Here is a 25891-nt window from a genome sequence, read left to right as displayed (position 1 = left end):
CTAACAGAATACAAAATAGTTCTAGCAGAACCGCTGAAGCAAACAATAAATAAAATAAAGTTGGCGTAGAAACTGCCTTATTCCTTCTGAAGAGACTCATTATGGTGAAGGGAGAAGGGACCATGTTAAATCTACCAAGCCATTTGTTTCCAAGTCACACTTTTAAACCGCCCGACCTCGGCAACACAAAAGATCATGACTGCCGGGGATAAAAAAACAAAGGGAATGTGTGAGGGAGGGGTAGGGCCAGCAGCAGCATTCAGAAAGGGGAGCCGAGTAAAATAATGAAAGCAGCGCAATATGTCTGTATTCGTCTATTCTTTCTTTTAATTACCTTCCCGCTACTTGACACGCAGGTGCACAGGGTGAATAATACGCCAACGAACCTCCAGGTAGGCGCGTACAAAATTTGTATCTTCGTTTTATATTGGATCAAATACAGTAGAGAAGAGGAGGTATTAAATAGTGAATTCTCATGCTTGTCAAAGAAGTAAGTCGTTCCGGTTTCCTAAACATTTTCAAATTTTGAATCTTGCATCTATACTAATATTAATGTATATAAACGCTCTGCCAAGTAAAACGAAAACTCGGACAGTTAAAGATAATCGCTTCTCAATAAATTCACATAAATAAAATATTGCTTATATTAATTAATGTAAATGAGCACTTCGCCAAGTTAAACAATTAAACTCTGACAATTGAAGATAATCGCCTCTCTATAAATTCACTCAAATAATATTGATTCGTAATCATTCTTTCTCTCAAGGGCGCCTCCCTTGGCAACCATCCCGCCCAAGTCCCTGACTGCAGACAACCAGTTCGGTAATTAGGCGGACAAACCGTTGTCCAGGGCGGGCGACTGAGAAACAGGAGCTGCTTCACTCTTGACGATGATTAATTACTGCTCACTTAGGGTACGCTTCATGTACGCACACGACAAGGAAGGAGAAGGGGAGCTCTTGGTCGTCAGGGACTACGGAATGAGAGAGAGTAGGTGGAAGGAGCTGTATATTATAAAATAAGAAATCAATGGTGCGGGTTCTGCACTTGGACGATGCGAGAACAGTGTGTAAACTCTTCGTATCTAACACAGCAATGTCCATTTAAGGACGATTCTACTTAGACGCAACCTTGTAGAAAAAGTAATACTGATAAGTTTTCCAATTATTCAAATCAAGCTTGTTACTTCTGCTCCCCTGGTTTAACAGCCACCCAAAACTTTTTTCTTCTTCCCATCTCGATGCCTCTACAAAAACAACCCCAGTCCATAACCCCTCCCTTCTAAATACCTCATAACGTTAAGGCCAATGGGACTGAAGAGGCTCATAAAAAACTGAAAAATTGACGTGGCTCCTATTCCTCTGACGGGACCCGGGGGTTATAAAACTGCTACGCACTGATGCATGACGGCTATATATTCACTCAGTATCTACATAAAATTCAATTAAATTACTACAGATTTATTCAGCCCACTTAACACTTTCCGATTTCAATGAATTTTTATTAATGAGCCTATTTACATAAACGGAAACGAAAAACAATTCTCATTTTTTTTATTTAATTTTTCTTAACGTTAACTAAAGACCAAGATATGGTTTTCAAGGTGTTTTATATGAATCATTCTACTAGAAGTTATGACTACAAAATACTGAGGTACCCAACTACCATCACACAAGCAGAAAAAAGGAATCATCGCTTTATATCATAATCAATCGCCTGCGAATGCTGGGCCAAAAATAATGTGACCACACTCGAAGTTACTAATTGTTTTCCAGCGTCAGCCATCAACCGCTAACCTCATCAATCTCGGTCATTCGCCCTCAACCTCTTCTTCCATGACCCCCATCAACACCACCTGCCCATCATATGACTTCCCACATCCTTCTCCCATGGAAAGAGCAGAAACATCTCTACATCCTACTCTGATTAATCTATCTATCATCTCCTGCCATGAACTGGCATATCTGGGGAGGTAAAATAAAAAGTATTTAAAAAAAATTAAGTTTTCATTTTCAAAAGACTTTAATTAAAACTGTATGTAAATTTAAGAAATCTGGATTACAGCATGCAATTGAAAGCTATTTCTTTCATTGTAACAAGAAGACCGAAATCTATCAAATCTGCTCGCACCTACCTGTGTCAAAGTAAGGGAATAATGAGTGTTAATGGGGTTTTTCTCAAGAGTGATGGAAAACGTACCTCTTAAAGACTTAAAATTTATGACTGTCTGCAGTCAGTGATTTAAGAAATACAATATCGTAACGTCAAGTTCCCTTCAAAACTGTTCAAAAAAATATATAATTCGATATAGCATGTACCATACAAATAACAGTGAAATAAACATGATGTCGAAGCTATAAATTATTGGAATAAAATCTTTATTGCATCAACATATTCTCATACTTCTCACGCGACCATTTACTATTTACAAACGTGATTACTTCTTCCAGCTCTTAATATATGAAGCCTACAAAACCCCTTCAACACAGCTTGAGTAGGGTATGAATATGGCGAGCGTGCGTGTGCGCGCGTTTCCCCCAGCAACAGCGTTCCGCGTCGTAAATCCAGTGAGCGTGATATACAAGTCTTTGGCCGAGAATCACTCATGAAAATTCATCGTTTGCTGAGAAGAAACTGTCGTAAAGTTAATTCAATCATACGGAGAGAAGGAGGACGGCACCAAGCCTTTGGATCACAGCCCCAAATAAAGACGCGCTTTTTTTCATTGGCTGCCAAATAAGAACTATATTTTTTCCCTGGCTGCCAAGCAAGTCCATCTTTTTCTTTCTCCGCATGAGAGCTGCCAAATAAAAATTTCTCGGCGTTCGCTGGTTGCCCAAAGCTCTCCTAATTTAAGGATGTTCTCTCTAATGAAGAGAGTTGCAAAATATAATTTTGGCCACTACGGCATTCAGCTTTATTTTCTAAGTAGCATTGATCGCGATAGCTAGTAATCGTGTAATGTTGGTCGCTACGCTAACTTGTGATAACAGGGAGGACGCACGAGTAACAACCACTGCTTTTAGTCTTTAATAAATATATTTTATATAGAAACTGGTAGTGAGTGGCTTTGGCCCACAAAATTCTTCTAAACGAGTACCCAGATCTAAGCCTAATAATCACGTGACTCCAAAACTAAATGGGTAAAATGATCTTAATATTGTCCGCATCACAAGCGATATACAACGGAGAGAGAGAGAGAGAGAGTTCCTTTGGCGAGATCACATTTACGGGGAAGTTTAACATAATGCGTAAACGAGAACCTGCTGTATAATATGGAGACGAAGATGGATGCGTTATTTGTTGGAGAGGGAAGGAAGTGTTCAACTTGGCCCAGCTGCATGATAGCTAAAAGATTACATCAACACCAACGAACCTTTTTTTTTTTTATTTACAACGTACCGCTTGTAGATGGAGGAAAGTTGGAGTACAACAGGATAAAGTGAAAATAACGATTAAGGGTCAACATCTTTAGATGTAATTTACGCAAAAACATACATAACCACTGCACATGTACAAATTAAGTAAATTTTGAATAAATGGGAGTTGGTAAAATGAACGTTACTTTTTCCTTTAAAAAATAAATCGGCCACTGAAAATAATTTAACCATCACAACAAAAATCATCCCCAGCACTAAGCACTTTTTTATGCTCAAATTCACTACCAAATGTGGATAACTATAATGCTGTGTTATATATCCGCATAAATGGCAAGCTATTTCTTCTAAAACTACACTGCTCTTGCATAAAATACCATATGAGTAAAATTTTCAAATATTAAAGTAAAATACTGCCTACTTAACACACTTCCAGAACTCATACCTATAAAACATATATAATATAAACATACACACACACGTATGTATGCATGTATATATACATGCATGCATACATACATATATACATACATAAGAAATAGTATATATATATATATATATATATATATATATATATATATATATATATATATATATAATGGACTAAGTAGAAGAGAAATTTTATAAAACAATCAAAAGAAAGTGAGAGAAAAATAAGCCCTAATGAATATGGAAATCTGAAAGGGTGGAAAGTGGAAAAAAAAAAAAAAAGAGGAAAAATAACCTGTTCTACAGGGCAGTAAATGCAAGGATAAAGGACAAACAGATCTCAACATAAAAATATTCAAATAGAGTGAAATGATGTCTGAACTTGCGCAGTCCAGGGTAGATGGAGTGAGTATTTTGAGAACTGGCTAAATATAGAAAATAAATGGAGAGGCAGAGTTGAAGGATGCTCAAGTAGGACCACGTTAAGAATGTTTATAGGGAGTTTACAGGGTATGTGGAATGGTCGATGTTTGCAGACGGCACCAAACCTTTGGATTGCCCCCATCCCCACCCCTTACAAATAAAGACGTGCTTTGGCTGCCAAATATGAACTATTTTTTCCCTGGCTACCAAGCAAATCTGTCTTTTTCTTTCTCCGCATGAGAACTACCAAATAAAAATTTCTTGACCTTCGCTGGCTACTTAAAGCTCTCATAATTAAATGATGTTCTTCCTAATGAAGAGATCTGCGAAATTGCAAAAAATAATTTTGGCCACTACTAGTCAAAGTCTGAAAGGAGAAAGTTGTGAGTAAATACATGTTCATGATTGTAGGATGAGAAAAGTGAATCCAAGAGTAAGTACAGCAAGAATAGTCGCAGAATACATGCCAAATATTTTATATGAAAGCTAAATTATAAAGGAATGAAGAGACTTCTGAGAAACTTTCATTATGGATGTGAAATGTGGATTTTAATATCAAACGAGAGCAAACAGGTTGAAGCCGTAGAGATGTGGTTTCCAAAGCATGTATGATTTAAAATTAAGGAAAATTGGAAAGGTACGAAATGGGAAATACGTAGTAGTGGTTAAGAGATTAACTTAGGTGAAAGGATGGATAAGTGGTTTTTGACAACACAGTGATGAAAGATGTATATTTCGAAGTGTTAACAGGGAGTAGGAGAGGAAAACCTAGAAAATACTAAATGCATTGATAGCAAAGTTATTTAAGGGAAGGGCCCTGATGTCTTGGAAGTGTGAAAGTGGGTGCAAGATAAAGGTCAATTGCACAGGGTACGAAGGGATTCGATTAGCTGCTGATGAGCCTTCTACATAGGTATACAAAGGGCAGCTAATGCTACGCAAGTTTTCAGCACTGGGGAGTTCACCATCAATACGGCAATTAAAAGCGCAACAGTAAATAGTGCGTTGTTTTTACTACTACTACTACTGCTCTCTCTCTCTCTCTCTCTCTCTCTCTCTCTCTCTCTCTCTCTCTCTCTCTCTCTCTATATATATATATATATATATATATATATATATATATATATATATATATTATACATATGTATAATATACGTTTATAATATAAATGTGTAACTATAAATGTGTATATATATATATTTGTATAATATTATACTATATATATATATAACTATAAATAATATAATATATATATATATATATATATAACTATAAATATATGTGTGTGTATATATGTATATGTATGTATATATATACTTTGTATATATGTATGCATGTATATATGTATATATATATATATATATATATATATATATATATATATATATATATATATATATATATATATATATACACTCTACTCACAGTTCGATGAGAAGGAATCATTCTGCCTGGGAATGAGAGCCATAACGGCGGAGTCCCTGACGCCATAATGCGCTAGGGTGTTGATGCGACGCCAACCACCAACGCCTGCCAGGGTCGTACGGTCCTCGTCACTCAACGTCACACGACCTGCACGACCGTGACGCCATTCTGCAGTAACACACAATACACGCTGATTAGCGGCAATCCATTTAATGTGCAGCATAAAAAAAAAACATGTTAGAAAAGGGGCTACTCGGCTTTGGATTAAGTTACTTTGTATTATATTCATTCAATTTTTTTTTGTTAAATTCAGTTACACATTATTCTCCTACAACTTGTTATTCATCCTTTCTGTATTCAATTTTACCTGTCTTTATGCATATGGACACTGTGATAGCAAAATAAATAAAAGGCCTTTCAGTTCCTGAGTAATGTGCACAAGAACAGTAAATATTTTACCTCAAAAACCTTAAAACACTAAAAATCCATGAAGTGGTTCTAGATACAGTAGATATAAGAATACTAATAAATTCAAGATTAACGGACCAAGACATATTTCGATTATTGTACTTTGCCAAAGTAAGATGGTCTCATTCTTATTACAAACATTAGACATGAAGTAATCAAACAAAGCAGCAACTTTCTTCCGTAAACATTGAAATACGATGTTCAATTATTTCAACATTATATTTAAAAAAAAATTCTGACAAGTGACTGTATTAATAAACAGCTGATGTTATTTCAATATTTTATACTTTCGAGATTTTTATGCCACACGACTATATTAATAAACAGCTAATTTGTATCGATCCCTTCATTTGTAAACCTTTAGAGCTAACACGTTTAAAATGAACATTCATCGGTGAGCCTGGTCATATCAATCAAGCCTGCCTGGGTAACCTGGGGAAACGAAATGAACTTACCAAGGTCAACCTCATGGACGGAAGGTCTGAGCGAGTGAGGTGTGTTGCGATAAAGAGCGTCCAAGATTTTGGCTTTGACTTGACTGATGGTGTCACAATCAAGCACTTTCACCTGCACTTTCTCCTCATATTCCTCGGCGTACATCGCTAAGGTCTGTGAGACATAAGTAAAAAAGCAAGTTAACTTAAGCAATCACTTCGTAATCATATTTTTTTTTTTTACATTTTCGCTAGAAAAAATGGAAAATTAGCATCTTAAAAAAGTAAATATAAAATCTAACCTTACTTATAAAAAAAAGAGTTCGGCAATATCTTTCATACACGTTAAAATGCAACTGTGAGCTAAACTGCATTATAAATATTTTTCTAATGCGATAAAAAGCGCTTTCCATACATTTAACTTGCAAAATATGAAATATTTTGTCTACTCGTGCAAGGGCAGAAACTAATATGAAAGGGTTAGGAGAAATAGATGCGGTGTTATATGCTAAGGAATGACTTCTACATAGGCTGCTAGATACCCCTCTTGTGATGGCAACCATACAAAAAAAATAAAATTATCAATGGCCTGGTTCATGTAAATGCACTACAGGGTTAAAATGTTTATTGAAATACATCACAGTTAAGAGACTTTTTAGTATGAGTAGATCAGGCCTTTTTTTTTTTTAACAATTTCATCAAACTTGCCATACAAGAAGAAGTAATTCTAAGTACTACGAAAACAGGTGATAGAGAAGAGAACTGGTTTTTGGCGTGAGGATTCGCGCGAGAAAGGTTCACTCACGCCACAAACACAGAGCTCTTGCCAAGAAAAGAAGCAAAATTATTCAAATCAAATGAATAAAAATAATGAAGAGAGAAAACAAAGAACTACAAGAGGAGGGGATTGGAGAAGGCGCTGTTGTCATACCGTGTTCGTCCCAACACCTTAATAACAACAATAGTCCAAGAACAGCAACAATAAATAGAGAGCTACTTTCATGAAAGATAATGCACCATTTGTCTGGTTTTTAATACTGCTAATACATTTTTTGTGAAAGCAGGGTAATTCCGATAGCTGTTAGTCCGAATGATTTACGAGAACATTAATTCTATGATATCATTAATGGCAAATGCCCTCTAGTACATCGATAACTAATGCATATTATATACAACAATGCATACAATGTGCAGGTAAACATGAGATTGATCAACTTCACGAAGCTACAGACACTCGAGCGTCACAATGCCGGAACACTAGTAATTTTAGTTTATTAATAATAACCTTACAATAACATGTAGGATTTATGTAGCAGAAGCTTTTATATCAAGTGGTACAAGCGTTAGCCTTTATATAACTAAAATATAACTAAATAATAATGAGTGGCATTACATCAAGTAACCATTACAAAGTTACTTGCAAGTTCTTCATTAAATGTTCAAAACTACAAAGCATTCCAAACGGTGGTGTTATTTCATTCATTGCCTGTTTGTCACGATTGGCGAATACGGTATTGTCAGCAATGACCGTACCAGTAATGGCACTTAAAACTCACAGAAACGATTTATAGAAATATTACACAAGGTTTAGAATTTATGCTTTAATTTAGTAACCAAACTAAGATAAGTGTTTAATTAGTTTATGTTAGTCCAAACTGCTGTTATAGCAATTTAAAAAGCTGAGAGAGCCAGCAAAAAAGCTTTAAAAAATCCAGTGTTTACGTGTGTTAGGGCAACCATTTCACCAAATTAGGTCTCGAATTCTAAAGAGTTCAGAGTTTTCATTTAATTATATCTTCATTCATTGAGGGGGGAGGTGTTGAGTGTGTGCACCAAGTATGTGTACAGCGCCCAAGGCATACATACACTGTAGGTGGTCTGGTAGGGAATTTTTTCATAGTGAGGATCATCATGAAGCAGGTGGATGGTCTGCAAGGAGAGAATAGGAAGCCGATATTACACAGGGGCTCGGCAGCAGGTAGACACGAGCGCGCGAGCGCAAAACAAAAAACATCTACGACAAACTAACCAAACGGAAGGAATCATTCAATCTTTCGGAGCAGAAAGTCCTCGTCTACTCTCAGGAGGCGAAAGGACTTGGAGGTCAAAATGTATGTTACCGTTGGGTGATGTGGAAGTATTATCTAGGAGAAGCTTCCGTAATTTTTTTTTTTTTTTTACAAAAGAATTGAAGTTTACATGTAACGATTGTCTGTCTCGGAGTGACAGGGAAAAATTCAAGATGCATGTTTAGACATAAAATGGAGGGAAGAAGAATAACTTGTCAAACAGTTCGTCAAATAAAATCAGGGAGATGCTTCTTAAATCCTAAACTTTTACTTAGAACTTCGAAGACTTTCGAGAACACTGCACGAAGGAAGGTCGGGAAACCGTGTGACCAGAGGTACAAAAACAATTCCTTGTAAGGCTTTAGCTTATGAATTTTATCTGTCGAAGAAGTAAGAAAACCTTTCACTCCCAGAGTAGAGGAAATCATTCAAGGGCCCGGGGGAAAGAGGAGAGTCATCCTTCCGTCTGGTATAGCGGTTGCCGCGTCCTCCCAACTCGAGGAAGGTCGCTGTGTCATCTCCCGCACTGCCTCTGCTATTTATTAAAATCACACCTCCTCCACCGCAGCCACACACCAGTATTTACAAACGATATTAAAAGCCAAAAAGGAAAATAAAATGTTTCATTGTGTCATTTCACTTTAGATCAAATTAATATGATTAGTTTTTTCTGCATCCATGGCTAATTATCTTGTAATGTACTTCGGCCTCCTATAAGCTACCAGAATCTCGATTTTATCTGACCATCTGAAAACAAGAGGAAACAAGTGTGCTGCTTTGCAACCTAACAACATTCGTTGAAACAGTAAATGTATTCATGTACTAATTACATAATCACAACATACTAATGCATGCATAAATAGAAATACACAATACTAGAGGATAAACCTAAACTCAAACAATAAAACTTAAGGAGGTATTTTCGCTTAAAAATAAAGACGAAACCTGGGCAAGTTACATCTCTCAAGTGGGGCTGTGGGTGGTGCGCAAACGGCGTAATCATATATGTATGTATGTATGTATATATATATATATATATATATATATATATATATATATATATATATATATATAATTTATAACTTCGATTACTACTTTTCACAGACTTTGCCACTAAAGTGTAGTCAGGTAGTATCACAATATTATTTCTCTTTACATGTCTATTGAATCAACAGTTTAGTCAACAAGCCCAGACTCTAACCGGCTGTCCATCTATGTTTCTATGAATGTTTCTGAAATTCTCAGCAATTGCGAATCATTTCCTAAAACCTGGTCAATGAACAGTAGTAAATGACTGCGACAAATATACCAATATTTTCAATTGACTGAATGTACCTCTACTGCCAATATTTCACTAAGCTATCAATCCACTTCCCCCATTTTCCTCAACAATAAATTTGCCTCCTTATATAAGTCGTGAGATACGACCCCTCACTTGACAGCTGCTCTACTGACTCTTTTGTGAGATACTTCTGTACCTCCTTATAGAAAAAAAACCAAAGACTAGGAAGCAAGTTTCAATTCGGTATTCAGTTTGAAAGATTCCCTCAACGGCCGCCTTTTCCCCTTTTTTACATTTCCAATGAAGGGCCATTCCCGCCTTCATTCCGCCAGACACCTTATTCCATCACCTCTGGTAACAGCAGCTCTCTTTACCAGATTTCTGGGGGTCCCTGTTGACCGCCTGTTCGGGGGGCCCAAGCTTCATTGATTATACAATTTAGGAAGATGGAGCAATTTTTCAATATGCGATCCAAACGCCACCTGCGAATTGGATCTGGACATGCGAGATGGAGCACATTGAGAGAGAGAGAGAGAGAGAGAGAGAGAGAGAGAGAGAGAGAGAGAGAGAGAGAGAGAGAGAGAGGAGAGAAGAGGAAGTCGTAACTGTTGAAGTTGCGGGAAAGAAACAATGTTTAGTTAAAAAAATTCTATGAAACAACGATTTTAATCAAATGTGTTACTAAATCTGGAAAAAAAAGAGAGAGAGAAACCCCATAACGTTGCAGGAGGTTACTGTCGTATCCACCCAAATACCTAAAAATACGAAGTATAACAAAGAAATATAACTATATATTTTCAAGAACAAAGTCAAAGTGGCGGACCGCCACAACTCTATTTAATTTAACTGCCATCCAAGGTAATTTCGAATTGCTGAAAAATAAAAGTAGTTCTTAAATGATTAAGCATATTCATTTAAGATAACCTTATTCACAAGACTATCGAGTTAGACTAAATTTTATTTATACATGAACACTAAAAGGGGGAGAATAATTAAAAAGTGGCAATACAAAGCTAGATAAAAAATAATAGCCAGATTTCTAAAACTGCTAAGAGAGAGAGAGAGAGAGAGAGAGAGAGAGAGAGAGAGAGAGAGAGAGAGAGAGAGAGAGAGAGAGAGAGAAATATTCTGTGAATAATTTCACCCGAGTGAACAGAGGATTATCTCAAGTTTAGTAACCCACAACAGTTGGCTACCAACTAAGTAAATACATCACTGCTGAGGTCACCTGGATTTTATGGAACGTGCCCATGGGTCCCTCATTTTGTGAGCTGAGCACTTCCACTATACCATGAGAGAGAGAGAGAGAGAGAGAGAGAGAGAGAGAGAGAGAGAGAGAGAGAGAGAGAGAGAAGAGAATGTTCGATCTCTAAGATGACAAAGGTTCAACTGATTCGCCCATCAATGTCATCACCATAATCCCCAGCAGACAGTCCCTCCTGGGACTGGGATTCCGACGGAGGCACAGACGCCGAATTCCCAGTCAATATTTGGCCCCGGCTGATAAATTACCCACTACCTTTTACGACTTCCAGAGTGCTTCCACAGAGAGTAAAATCTCGTTTTGACAGCTTAATGGCCAAAAACTTCCATCTATATAGTTCCCGGAGACGTCAACTTCTTTCATGTTGGTTGGCAGGGAAGTTGCACAGAACATGACCACAAACAGAAAAAACACTCCTTCCCCTACTCCACACCCACACACACACACACACGCACACACACACACACACACACGAGAATAAAAGTAGAAAACAATTTAAAACCATAAGAGAAAACGTAATATTACTAAGAATCTATTGTAATGACATAAATGACATTAAATGTAAATTATTATTTTCACACTTTTTATTTACTAATTTTAAAATGCGTTAAACACTGTCTCAAACCGATTCCCTTTTACGGAGTACTAACGTAGTCCAGTACGACATGAAGGTAAAATACGACATACAGGTAAAATTGACCATGTACATGAAGCTGTATCTTTACATTATTTTCACACTGTAGATATAAAATCTATATTTGTGAGACATTAGAAAACTCATACGCATATGCCTCTACTTCTTGCGGGCTATTGCTACCGATAAAAAAAAAAAAAAAAAAAAAAACCTTACGAATTACAATTACAAGATAAAGATGGAAAAGCAGTGGACTGGAGAGTATTCAGTATTGGAATAAACCTTTCAGAAAGGGAGGGATGTCTCAGGTTTTCTTGCAACTGAATGATGACCTTTGTGGCATCTCACGTCAAATAGTTACGAGAGAAGATGCCTGTAAAAAGTTAAAATACTTTAACACTTAGATCAAACAAAATGACGCGAAGCGAAGTATCGGTGGGGAGGGAGAGAGAGCAATATACTAAGCTATAAATATTTCTCACTGAAACTTTTATATTTTCTCACAAGGTCATCAACCTACACTAAAATAATTCCATGAAAAAAGACAATTCTAGGAGTATTAACGGCCACAAGAAACATGATATAAACCGTGACAAAGAAAGAAATATCTAAGAATTAAACGGAATGAGGAAAAGGTATCTACACTTTTTCTTTCCATGCTCGTCAAACCCTCCCCTTGTCACTGAGCCATCACCCACCCCACCTCTCTCTCTCTCTCTCTCTCTCTCTCTCTCTCTCTCTCTCTCTCTCTCTCCTATCGACTTGGCCTGCCACGACCTATCTGAAAAACGGCTCGCAATTTCTCACTAGTCGTCATTTTTCATAACCAAGTCAATACCCGTATGAGAAACCTTCTTTCCCGACTACCCATTATTGATGATATTAAGGAGACTGGTCGTTGATAGGTTAAGAGAAAATGGAGAGAAGAATAAAGATGAAATAGAAAGAAAGGTCTAGGTTTAAGAATAAAAAAGGAAAACAGCTTATGTTTTAACAGCAATAGCCAGATACTAAACTACTAAGCAGTATGCGTACAAGTTTCATTTCTCTTCAGTATCGTGCTTCATTACTGAAACGTTTGCCAAATCTCAATTCCACAAACATGAGCGAATCGAGGAGCAATTGAGAGCAACAAAGACCCATAAGTCTCAATTGCAATACATAAATCAAAAGAACCATAAAAAGTTCAGTCCGATTTCGAGACAAAGAAAAGCATGAAGCCAGCTCATTGGCTCGGAAGGTGGAGCATTTGTACAGCTGATAGGTACACAACCAAGTTCTCCTCCCTTGTACATTACGTATTGCAGTGGAGCGAGAAATACAATAACACAGTAACATCTATAATATAACTTACTGCCATTGGTAAAAAAAAAAATTCCAACTCAAAAAATTACAATGATAATCAATATACTACAATCATGAAATGTGGAAAATATTTTTCTATAATATAATAATAATAATAATAATAGTTCATCCTGACGTACGACACATTGTGTTGATGCATGGAGGGTGTGGGAGTCCAGTTGTATCAACATGGGGTTTCACAGCCCACTGGCTTAGAAAACAACCATACGAAATAACCTACACATACGAACATATTGCTAGACGGATCCCATAACCGCCCCCCACCCACCATGTGAATAATTATGATTTCTCACTTTTATGTAGAAGAGAAGCATCACCAATAAAAGAAAAAAAGGTAGGGAGAGTATACACGTGAAAAAATGTATACACGTGAAAAAATCACTACGCTCAAAGCTTAGAGATTACACATTAGGGAACCCCTAAGTACGAAAAATATGGAAAATGTCACACCTATAAAAACCCAAGTTCTGTAAATTTATGTCATAAACACCAGATTAATGATACTAACTTAATCTGAAGATCCCCACTGTGATTATTTTACATTATAATATTCAATTAATCATTCCTTAGCATTAGACTTTTTCTGTGTTACTGACCAAAATGAAAAAAGATTTTACTAAATGAGGTACTTTTTTTTAAACCCTGGCAACACTTTTTGCTATTATTATTATTATTATTATTATTATTATTATTATTATTATTATTATTATTATTATTATTATTATTATTATTATTATATGAAAGACTATTTGAAACTTTGGCAACGTAACGACCTGACATGGCAAAAGTAGAATCTCGTTCACTCCACCAAAGATAAAATACGGGGCATGGTTGTGTGATTCTGCTTTATTGCAGGAGAATCAATCGTTCCGTGCGCAGCAAATAAGTAAGCCAGTATATCTCACTTGGCGAGACACGACGATGCAATCAAATTAAATTCAAGAACACGCAAGCAATAGCTTTTCCATAGATCTTATTTTCAGCCGAACGAGTGCGCGTGTACACGCACTATTTAAATACACATGAGAGAGAGAGAGAGAGAGAGAGAGAGAGAGAGAGAGAGAGAGAGAGAGAGAGAGAGAGAGAGAGAGAGAGAGAATTTATATTGCTTCAGTACCAAGTGACATCGTGCATTAAAAATTTTATACACAATTCACCTATCTCAAGTCGAACTATCTTGACATTAGGAAATTTCAAAATATACTTGTCACCTCAACAACATTCATTGTTTGCATTTGTGAGCAGATATTCTTGCGGAATGAAGTACAACACTACTATCCACTTGTCAACAGTTTATAAAAATATCATCTATGTGATTACATCGCATTTTCCACAAACACACACACACAAAACCAGAACGTTATAGTTTTAAAGCATTAATCATTCAAAACGACTTCTCTAGATGGAGGAAAGTGGATACAACACTCATTCCATGAAAACATGAAATAGAGTTTACTCAAAACAACCTGAACCGCAACGGACTCCTTCCTCCCTCCTCTGCTTTCCAGGTAAAAAGAATGGTGGAAGTGCACAAGACGCTCTTGGTTGAAAAATAATAGCAGCATAATGAAGCGTATTTGAGTAAAAGGGTCATAAATTGTGTTGGTGTGGGCTGGAAATTTTCTCTGTTTACGTATTGTTATTTCTTCGTTCCACGAACCAAGGTATGAATAGGCAGCTTCAGTCACGTCTTTAAGCATCCACCTTTCGGCCACTGGGCGCTTTTGCATGGGCACAATTTTACTTTTCATCGCCTTCCACCTTAATTCTCTTCATGTACGCTTTCTAATATTATCAGGACTCTTAACCCGCATTTAACCCTCTGGGCCTTTTATTACTTCTTTCAGTAAATAAGTGGTGCATATATAGCACAAACCTCCACTCTCCCCTATTGTTTACGGGTCGATTTCCAAGAAGAAACCTTTTGCAAACATTCAAGTCCTCAATGGGGCTTCACAAAGAGCAAGAACATAAATTCAGTACTCGAATGCCTGTAACTAATCAACTGTTTAAAAGACCTTTTGAAACATCGTAGCTCCATTATTTTGGTTTACAGACAATACTTGACTTATCACAAGAAGAGCTCTATATAAACTGAATACTTACTGGTTTTCATGTCTCCTATAATTGAAATATTTGCAAATGTAATTCCTCGAATATATCGAAACAGATGAAACGTAACTCCCTGAATGTATCTAAACAGATGAGAGAGAGAGAGAGAGAGAGAGAGAGAGAGAGAGAGAGAGAGAGAGAGAGAGAGAGAGAGAGAGAGAGAGTCCACTCAATTCTTTAATCGATATCGTCATCTCTTCTAAAAATACTATTCTTTTTATGAACTCCAACAACCTCTCCGCAAACATTTCTTAAAAAAATATCCATCACCAGCTCGGCAACAAACATTCAGAAGTGGAATGAGGAGATGTAACAAAGGGAGAAGGCGACCCGCCGGCCATTTATCATTTCCACAAAAATTCACAGACGCCACAGGGAAAAATACGTCACCCAAAAGCAAGTATCGTGGTGCTCCAAATAAGGAAGAGACGTATCCATTCTCTCCTCGCTGTTATTCGACGTAGATTTCTCCATTAATCCCAAAGGTAATGGTGAAAATGGAGCCCCTAATGGAAAACTAAAGTCATGCCTTATCCCCCCTCGCACGCACACGGACTGAAAACTGAGAGAGAGAGAGAGAGAGAGAGAGAGAGAGAGAGAGAGAGAGAGAGAGAGAGAGAGAGAGAGTCACATGGTCCATTTATTTCTATCTCTATAATCTTTTATGGAAATGGAGAAAATAACCATAACATTCAATTATTTTTCTTCTTCTAAGCTCACTGAAACTCACGCGGGCCATTTCCATCCAATCAGCCAAGGCTATTTGAATCTTGGAAAAAAAGATAAAATTATCTCTCAAATATTTCCGGCTGAACCTTTATTCTAAATAAGATGGAAGTGAAAAATATGTATTGAATTCCAACTTTGTTAAAAACAAATGAAAAACAGAAAGACAAATTCAATTTAAACTGAACCTCCTACTCTTTGAATCTGACAACGATTACCACACGATCTAAGTTTAAGCCTTTAATCTGTAATGACTATTGAATTATCTACAGTGGACGGGCAAACTATCCTGCAGGCTGCTATGAATTATCCATTGATCCCTGCAAGAGCAACCAAGACATTACAGCAGCCACCAGCGCATCACGCGAAATAAATTGTTGCTGAAGGCGTGAGACACCCAAGTTACTCTTCCTCTGGTATCTCTCATTAGACTTCTGAGAGAAACAAAAAGCCAAGGTTTGGCAGGTACTGGGAATATCAGAGTAAGGGAGGGAACAATGAAGAAAGAGGAGATGTTATGCCTTTGGTAGCTGTGTTGAAGAAACGAAGAAAACGACTTTAGTCAAAGTGAGTATGTGAATATTTAAGTGATATTCAATGTGATGTGAAAATTCCTTAACACTAGCGAGAGAGCGTACATCAAAACACTATGCATCAACCGCAGAGAGGAGTAAAAGTACCGACGGTCATCTGAAGCGGCGATGAGAGAGAGAGAGAGAGAGAGAGAGAGAGAGAGAGAGAGAGAGAGAGAGAGAGAGAATCTCATAATTTAGTTAATAAATTCCAAAGGAATGAAATATGTTAGACTGTCTTTAGAAATACTCCACTTCCCAACAATAGGGTAAAAATGCATCCTTCAAGTTAATTTCTAGCTTCAAGTGGAATGACAATTTTCTTATTCACTATGGAGTGTACGAATAAAACTGCGTGATACTGTAATCAAAATAAATGAGACTGTCATTATACCCGTGAATAATTATATTAATCGTAATGTTTCCTAGAAGTTCTCACAACCGCAGCGAAATTTCCAACTATTCATAACTTTTGGCATCCGGTCTCGCTAAGTCTGTCTGCTATATTAAATATCCAGACCGCTAACATCTATACCTAGCACTAAGAATCAAGATGGATTTTTTTCTGCTATACCTCCCACGTTCTCTTAATACAAATTAATTCAAAATTTACAGGGAGTGAAAGAGTTAACTTCAGTTAGATTTCTATAGCCCAATATTTATCCAATTAGCCCTGACATATAAAATATCCACAATTTATGAGTTCCTGCCGTGCGCTAAATTTACAACCCGGAGAAAAAGGGGTGTCGTTTACGTCCATGTTCAGGTTATACTGAGGGGTATGGGAGTCTATTGTTGGGAGTAATCACTGGTGTCCACAGCAATTAAAATGCTCACGTAAAATCTGCATGAATCATTATAAGTTTGGCGGGACACTTATGGATCTCAACCTTGAGGGCTTCAATGGGGAAAGTTCGCAGACAAGGCAAAGTGGATAGGAAATGGTCTTTAAAATACGAGAGAGAGTTTTCCCAAAAGAATTCTAAAATTAATGTCAGTTCCGTTACTGGTCGTTAAATCATTATAATTATTAATAATGATATTCCTTGAGGAGTACATGACTCAGTGAAGTGAGCACTGTAATATATTATTGCCCAACATAAGTTTTATTGATATCACCTTGACTTTACCTGAAAAACTGTAATAAACAGCAATGGAAGTTTATCCTAACAACCAAAAACTCATGTGATCAATCCAGCTTCACCCAATAGATATACCAATAGCATGTTAAATCCTAATTTAAATCTGAAAGAGCATCTAAGGGAAACAGAACCCTGACGTCTTCTGCAGACTCTAATCAGCAAGTCTATAACATTATAAAATCGAAGCGCGTAGCCAGTTCCATGGGAATTTTTCCATCCGACACAACCTAATAACAGTTCTTTACGGCGCACTCGAATCCTCAATGGTTTCTTTTGATCTTTATTTCACTTTTTGTTTTTGCATCATTTTATCTTCTATTCTTTCATAATCTCACGTGCACAGGTAACGTCTCCGGAGTAATGAAAGCCATTTACCACCTCAAATCTCCATTCTATTCAACCTCGCCCAAAACACAATGCCGAAGGCACTCCCCAGATTAAAGCTATTCTACCCTCGCCCCAACCCCATTATATTTACTATTTCCTCGCCAACTCCAAAACCCACCCACCCGCCGCCTCCCCGGGTCCCAAATTCAAGACTCCATTCGTAGATTGCAGAAACTAGAATTCGTTCCTTTTCATATTTGTGGCCTACCCTCTCTCTCTCTCTCTCTCTCTCTCTCTCTCTCTCTCTCTCTCTCTCTCTCTCTCTCTGTTATACGACCTATGTTCGAATCGCAAAACGGACGAAGAGGGGCAGATAGGGGAGTTCCCTAAAAATCCAGTTTGGCCCTGGTGACCAAAGCAGTGAGTTATGTACTTGGTTGATAGACGACTGCTGTGGGTCACAGGTATGGTGGAGAGAAAGAGAGAGAACTTGACGTGAGTGTTCACTGCTGCATCAATATACATACCATCAAAACGGGAAGACCTCGGACGAGGTAATCCACACCCCATTCGGATGAAACCATTATACGATATTCCCTCCGAATGAATTATAAATCCTTCCCAACACAAAAATCCCCCCCTCCCCCCCAGTCTAATGTGTTATTTCCTTACAAAAACTTCATGATGCAAAAATAACAAACAATTCAAAATAGAAAAAAAGAACTAAATCTATTTTCTTAAATTTGCGTCAAGAATTCGGGACATAAACTGTATTGATCTTCAATTCATATTTTATGATGTGAAAATTTACAGCAGCTAATACCAAGCAAAAGTGAATAAAAATGTAACCGTATGCAATACGGTTAAAATGTATTAAAACATCCTTACCTCTAACCAAACATCCTAAAAGCATTAACTATAGATAAACTTCAATAAACTACACAATAAAACTTTACAGATTCTGACGCAAAACTTACAAATTAATAAAAAACAATTTACAGTATGATGAATTTTGCATGGGTTCGCCAGCTAAACAAAAGTGAACAGTTTTTCAATGAAAAATTAAAGGACTTGGAAATGTCTAATTACACTGCATTACCATGTATTTATTAAACGGAATTAACCGCTTGGTACGTACCTCATTCTTCAACATACATTCTCAATATTTCAGAACCAGAGATTAAATTTTCCCACAAATTTTTTATTAATTTTTTTTTTTTTGGTTGCACCAACGCTACATTACAAATTTTGATTTTGGCTGTACCAACATTGTACCTTTAATAGTTACATCCCCTCTCCCCAGCGAAACCGTGTCCACGCTTCCAAACTGTAATTATTTTCCACCCTAGACTTTTCCCTCTCCCCCACCTAACGCAAACAATGCCCGGGGAAAAGATTACAGACCGCAACAAAACTGATTTAAAGCGATCATATTCAAACCTCTCTCTCTCTCTCTCTCTCTCTCTCTCTCTCTCTCTCTCTCTCTCTCTCTCTCTCTCTCTCTCTCTCTCTCCTCAGCTTGCACCTTCGCAAATCCGAAAGATAACGGCGTGGAAATAATGCTTTTACGCCAAGAGGATACAGCCAGTCAGGCTTTCACCATTGCCATGACGAAAAATAGTGAATAAAGTCTGAAAATTAAATATGTAAAAAAAAAATAGCTTTCATGTCATGTGTAAATCTTCAGGCTAGTATCTTGTCTGAGGCTCTTCTTTCTTGAGAAATAAGAAACTTTAGTTACTGTAGTCTTCAAAAAAAATTAAATTTCAAATAACAGAAGGTGATGACGATTTTAATTGAACAAAGGTTATGAAATAAAATTAACACCCTAACAGAGGAAAAGTATACTTTACAAACTTAACTATAAAAGAACTCGAGACTTTCCTGTAAACATAAACAAACTCACTTCCTGTGTTCTGGTTTGGTAGTGAAAAGGACGTTTCAACTAACCCTTTACGATTTTCAGTCTCAAACTAATAAAAAAAAAATCAAAGCCACATTAATAATATGCATTCCCGCTGATCTGGGAGCAAAACCAAATGAAAAAAAAAAATATGAAGCTCAGCAGCAGAAGCCAGGACGTATAAAAGTGAGACCGCTCGAACAGAGTAAGCAACGCCCACCGGTCGTTTGACCAAAAGCACCGCCCACAAGCGCCCACAAGCACCAAGTGTGTTCAAAGCTATTTTTCACATTTTTTGTTCTAATCTAAGCTGTTGTTATCCTAATTTAATAGGCATCTTTAATCATCAAATTAATAAAATCTTAGTCTATATTATTCGTGTGAACTAATAAAATCTAAGGTGTTCGAATGCCAAGAACTTTCTTTTACATTTAATAATAATTTTTTTTTTTTTTGCATTTAATCAGTAGAAAAGAACTCCCTTTCGATCCATTTCAGAACAAAGAAAAATATTAAACTGATTCACGTTCATCCAATAACAAGGGCTCAATTTAATCCTACATTCCAATCAACGTTCTATTTTCCAATACTCACGACAGGATTGAAGTCGACCTGCTCCCGCAGGAGTCGCTCCTCTGAGAGGGAGTACCTGGCATCATGGGTGACTGCATCAACGGGGCCCTTCTCCACCTGGTGCTTGATGGCCTTGTACAGCAAGAACAGGGCCGTCCCCGCATCACCCTTGGAAAAAGAAACCATTAAAATTGACTTTTAAAAAAAACCTATCGCCTTTGATTGGCTTGGGTCATAAAATTCAAACCAGATCTCTCACCACCAAAAGATCTTACTTCTTGATATAAACAACTTTTGACGACCACAAGGCATCAACTTCTGGCCATTATCAATACCGCTCTCGAAAAAGAGCGGCCTCTGCGCCCAAGGTAAGAGTAAAAATAAAAGCACCTTCCAAATCACTATTGCTACACACCCTACCTAACCATTGCATATGTGGCGCAACACAAATGTGGTTCAGAACCTACCTTTAGGTAACCATACATGCAGAGAGCCATCCAATTGGTTAGCATTTTCTCCACGACGCTTTCCGTTCTTCTGAGCATCAGCTGCGGATGTTTGGTCGCAGCAGCAGCAGACACCAATCGCAGCATGAGGCACCTTAATACTTCTGTCAAGTACTCCATTCGACCCATCAGGAGAACGGTTACTAAGGAGGCCACATTTACTCTGAAAAATTATAACATCACTATGAGTATTAGCGGTAGTAATAAGTAATTAAAATTTTTCAAAACCATCCCCTTGCCTTTAATGCCTCTGGTAACAATGAATCGTACATATTTCCACAAAATACAGTATGAAACCTATATGACATAAACAAAGCATACAGAAATTTAGCCACTAGATGCAAATGGCTATACACAATCGGCTATGGGTCAGAAAATCGGCTATGGGTCAGAAAATCTCTTCCTAGTGCTACATGGTTGCAACATTCCAGTGTCATAACCGTATCCTTTTCAGTCCGAAATCAAAGCCGGTAAGAGGATATTTCCCATTACTGTTAACAGGTTGTACATTCGTGTACTGGGGGAGGACCGAAAAAAGAAGAGCACCGCTAAATATCCTAACAATACGGAGGCACAAAATAAATCACACCTTCAACAATATAACTGACAAGGCGGCTGCACTGGATGGCCACAGAGAGAAGACAGGTTGTTGATGCAGATGTTGCACACTCGTTTTATTTCCTGCAGAGTTTTGCACACATGTACGTATGCACACACTGCTTTATATACAGAGATTATGTGCAGCTAAGTCTTATCTACACCTTTTAACTTCCATTTTTCAGATTCATCAACACGTCATCCGAGGAATCATCAACACGTCATCCGAGGAAAGAGATTCTTTACTTTGGAATATTGCCTTGGCATTTCATTCTTTTTAAATACAGACGGGCAAAATTACAGATACTTACTTGTCTCTTATGTTGAACGACTTCTGTGATTCGAGGGTATCGATGAAAGATAGCAGGAAATGCTTGTTTCCTATCAGCTGTTCGAACTGCAACATAGCCACGTCATAGTTCGTCCTCGCACCGTGAGATCGACCCTGCAAAGAATAGGAATAGTTGAATAGCAGCTTACTGTGAAACACAGTGGAAATTTTAGGTTTAACTCAACCTCTACCTTAGATTATATAATAAAATTTACTTTCCATACTCGGTGTTTTTTTTAAAGATTAATTTCTTGTTTCCCTTCCAAGGCAAATAAAACTTGCCTATGTTTTTTGCAGCAAGTACAGTATTTTTACGAATGCATATCGCATAAAAACTACCTCTTCTTTCGTAGGGTTCAACACCAAACGGTTTTCTTGAGGTTAATTAAGGAATAATCTTCCTAGTCATGTAGCTGTGTCGCTAGAACCTCCAACTACATGCAAATGTCTTCTTATTAAGCAGGTCAACTCGAGTCTCGTATCGTAGTTTTATAACTTTTATCTAATTTGCTTTTCGTTGTTATTTCTCATATACAGAATAGCTAACAACAATATTATTCATAATGAAATTTGAGAAACAAAACTTATCCTTAGCATTAATATATACAAACCAAAAGACTAAACAAAGATAAAAAAATTATCACCTTTCATAAACAACAGCAACATTAAAAATTGAATACACATTAAAAAATAAAAGAATGAACACATCGCCAGTAACATACGAATAATTTCTTTTCGCACAAGTCCCCCTAAATCCAGGATTATCATTACACTTAACGCTAAGCCCCAGGCAATTTAATACAATACTCTCCTCAAAAATTGTTTAAAAGAAACAAGTTCTCACTGGATGGGAAAAAATGAATGAAGGAAGGGATTATGAGACTGTAATGAAATTAAGCTGGACGACACAGAGAGAGAGAGAGAGAGAGAGAGAGAGAGAGAGAGAGAGAGAGAGAGAGAGAGAGACAAAAATATGAACACTATGGTCCTGGATAAATTAAAACCTAGAATCAATTATCGCAAGGAATTCTTAATAACAAACGTACAACGATATGGAATTGTAAAGGAACAGAAAATGCTTCAAAAAACAAACCAAATAAAGAATAGAAAATGGAAGATTATCTTACGAATGATTTCACACAATTTGGATGGAGATTACTTCGTCGAGGCCATGCCGTTTTGATGGTATACATTGTAACGTTAAAGTGAACACTCTCTCTCTCTCTCTCTCTCTCTCTCTCTCTCTCTCTCTCTCTCTCTCTCTCTACCCATAGCTACGACCTGCAATGGTCGACTTCTATAAAAGTGCATGATTCACTGCTTAGGTTAAAAAGGGATTGTGGATCTTAGGATTCGAGTTCACATCGTCGCTTTCCGTCCAGTTCTAGAATCGAGCAAGGGTCCCTCAGTCTGCGAGTTGAGTAAATAACCATGCACCAAAAGAGAGAGAGAGAGAGAGAGAGAGAGAGAGAGAGAGAGAGAGAGAGAGAGAGAGAGAGAGAGAGAGAATATATGAATCCTCATTCTATATATTCCATATTCCAACTTGCAACAAAACATGAGAGAGGAGCACCACTTAAAGTGTATTATCAATAAACGGGGCCCATTTGTAACAAGAACTTGGAACTGGCCTCAGTAATACAGGTCGCAATGAACGTGATTAGAGACGACAATGTACAGGAATGGCTCACGATCCACAGACAAGCCACAAACATCCAAGGAGAGAATAAGAGAAGGATGAGACGGATTTACCTTTGATGTGAGAGGGAAATGAGATGATAATAAGTATAATGTTTTTCCATGCATTATGGTATCACCGCGGTGTTGTTGGGATGCAAGACTCGTCGTTTGTGTTAAGAGCACAGGGCCACAATGATGATGACGATGATGATGATGATTGACACATCAAACGTTTTCTAAGCATCATGACACTAACTAGAACTACTCTTTTTAAATGGGACATAAATTTTATTTTATACTTTTATCAAGAGGGCTCGCCGAGTTTTATCTACAGACGTTGTGTTTTTCCGAAGAGTTAGTAAATAAAGACAAGCTAATAAACAGAACAATAAAACCTGAAGTAACAGTAAATTACTTAAAAAATTCTTTCACTACGAACCCACAGGTTAAAAACACAAAGAAGAACGAGTGATAATTTATATCATATATATATATATATATATATATATATATATATATATATATATATATATATATATATATATATATATATATATATATACATATACACACACACAAGAGAGAGAGAGAGAGAGAGAGAGAGAGAGAGAGAGAGAGATTGCTGTTGTATGTGGAGCCTTACCAGTGATCCATCATCGCCGTGACAGCGTGACACACTCCCACAATACTGTTAACGACACTCTTGGAGGGGTTTTAAAAGGGGCAGGAAAGGGGGAGAGTGGGCTGCCTGGTAGGGACGAGGCTACAAAATGCCTATGGTCTCTCTCTCTCTCTCTCTCTCTCTCATGCATTTAGTTATATCACCAACCCCTCCGCCATTAAAAAAGGTTCGCCATCATGGCTAGAACAACTCTATCCTCGCCCATTAATTGCTACATTACTGTTTCGCCAACGGATAACATTACTATAACAAAACGGTACATGATATAAATACACTTACATAAACATTACTCTGGCTAAAACCTCCATTTAAGCCATTAAAGCTATTAGCTTTTAAAATTTCCAAACAGCAGTTAATGCCATTCTTTAAAGCCAATTATACGGCGTTCCCTGCAGAAAACCGCCGTAATATCTTCCGTAATAATGTAATTAAGGCAAAGTGATAGCGCGCAAGTTTAAAGCAACAGATTACTCGGCTTAAAGTAAAGGAATCGTTGAATGCGGCACACTTTACTCTATATACAGACTCAAGATCTTCCACAAAATCTTCCGCAAAATTGTCTAAGTGCGCAAAGAACAAAAAAAAACAGGGCATTCTTATGCATTACTAGTTCACACCAGAGTGCGCATTCGTATTCATTCTAATTAAATTCTATTTTTACTAGAAACGGAACTGCATTTGTGATTGTTAAAAATTCACTGAGAAATCAAACAAACTATGTAAAACCACACTGGCCCATTTTGGTTTATTTCAATACGTGTATCCATCTCCCAAACCTTTTACCAGTTAATGAATCAAATCATCTACGAAGTTGACAATCGAAGTTTTAAAACGTACAAACTTTATCATCAGTAAGCGCCATGTCGTGTTTGAAAGCAAGTGATATATAGACCACTTAGAGCTTTAAAAAATTCAAGATTCGTCAAACAATGGACTTACACTAAAACGCCAGACGTTCATAATACACACAAATGTCTACAGACATTTCAGTCTTCAAAAAAGTACTAAATTACAGGGTGCATAAAAACGAATTTACGACATTAGTATTCTCTCTCTCTCTCTCCATATATTTTCAAAAGTCGATCTGCTAAAGACAGCGATATGAATATACTCAATCGTTCTTCATATCCCGAATACATTTCATACCTCACAGGTGAATATAATACTATTAATTCATTCGAGATGACCACAAATGAGAACCAAACTAAAGAAAAAAAAAATGGAAATTGAAATTATTTGTTTTTCACATCTAAATCTAATGCTAAGGGGGAAATACAATGCCACCACGCCAAGTTCTCAAAATAACTGGACATTTTAAAAATCCTCGAAAAAGCAGGGACGACTATTTTAAGCAAAGTACGGAGAGGTAATTCTAGACAGACGACCTGGCTGAGACAACGTAACAACGGAGGATGGAGAGGAAAAAAAAAAGTAGACCCATTTCAGGATTATTCTTTACAGAGAGAGCTGGATTAACACATGGGGCAGAGGTAACCCAAATATTATTATAAGGTGTCGCATTACAAGTGCGAAGACATAAACGAAGATTATCCCCCAAAACTGTGAATTC

At 37.1% G+C, this 25891-nt stretch overlaps 1 protein-coding gene across 1 annotated transcript in view; it reads right to left on the bottom strand.

Moving 5' to 3' along the window:
* Window positions 1-25891, bottom strand: part of LOC136836757 (plexin-B-like) — a 524153-nt gene that overhangs the window by 13979 nt on the left and 484283 nt on the right. Inside the window, 6 exon segments of the mRNA XM_067101308.1 lie at window positions 5655-5822; window positions 6578-6731; window positions 8423-8485; window positions 20547-20693; window positions 20993-21194; window positions 21940-22073. Of these exon segments, the coding sequence (XP_066957409.1) occupies window positions 5655-5822; window positions 6578-6731; window positions 8423-8485; window positions 20547-20693; window positions 20993-21194; window positions 21940-22073 (868 nt within the window).

The sequence above is a fragment of the Macrobrachium rosenbergii genome, chromosome 56, assembly GCF_040412425.1.
Source record: "Macrobrachium rosenbergii isolate ZJJX-2024 chromosome 56, ASM4041242v1, whole genome shotgun sequence".
Taxonomy (NCBI): Eukaryota; Metazoa; Arthropoda; class Malacostraca; order Decapoda; family Palaemonidae; genus Macrobrachium; species Macrobrachium rosenbergii.
Note: the sequence above shows the minus strand (reverse complement) of the source record. Positions and strands in the feature narration are given on the sequence as shown.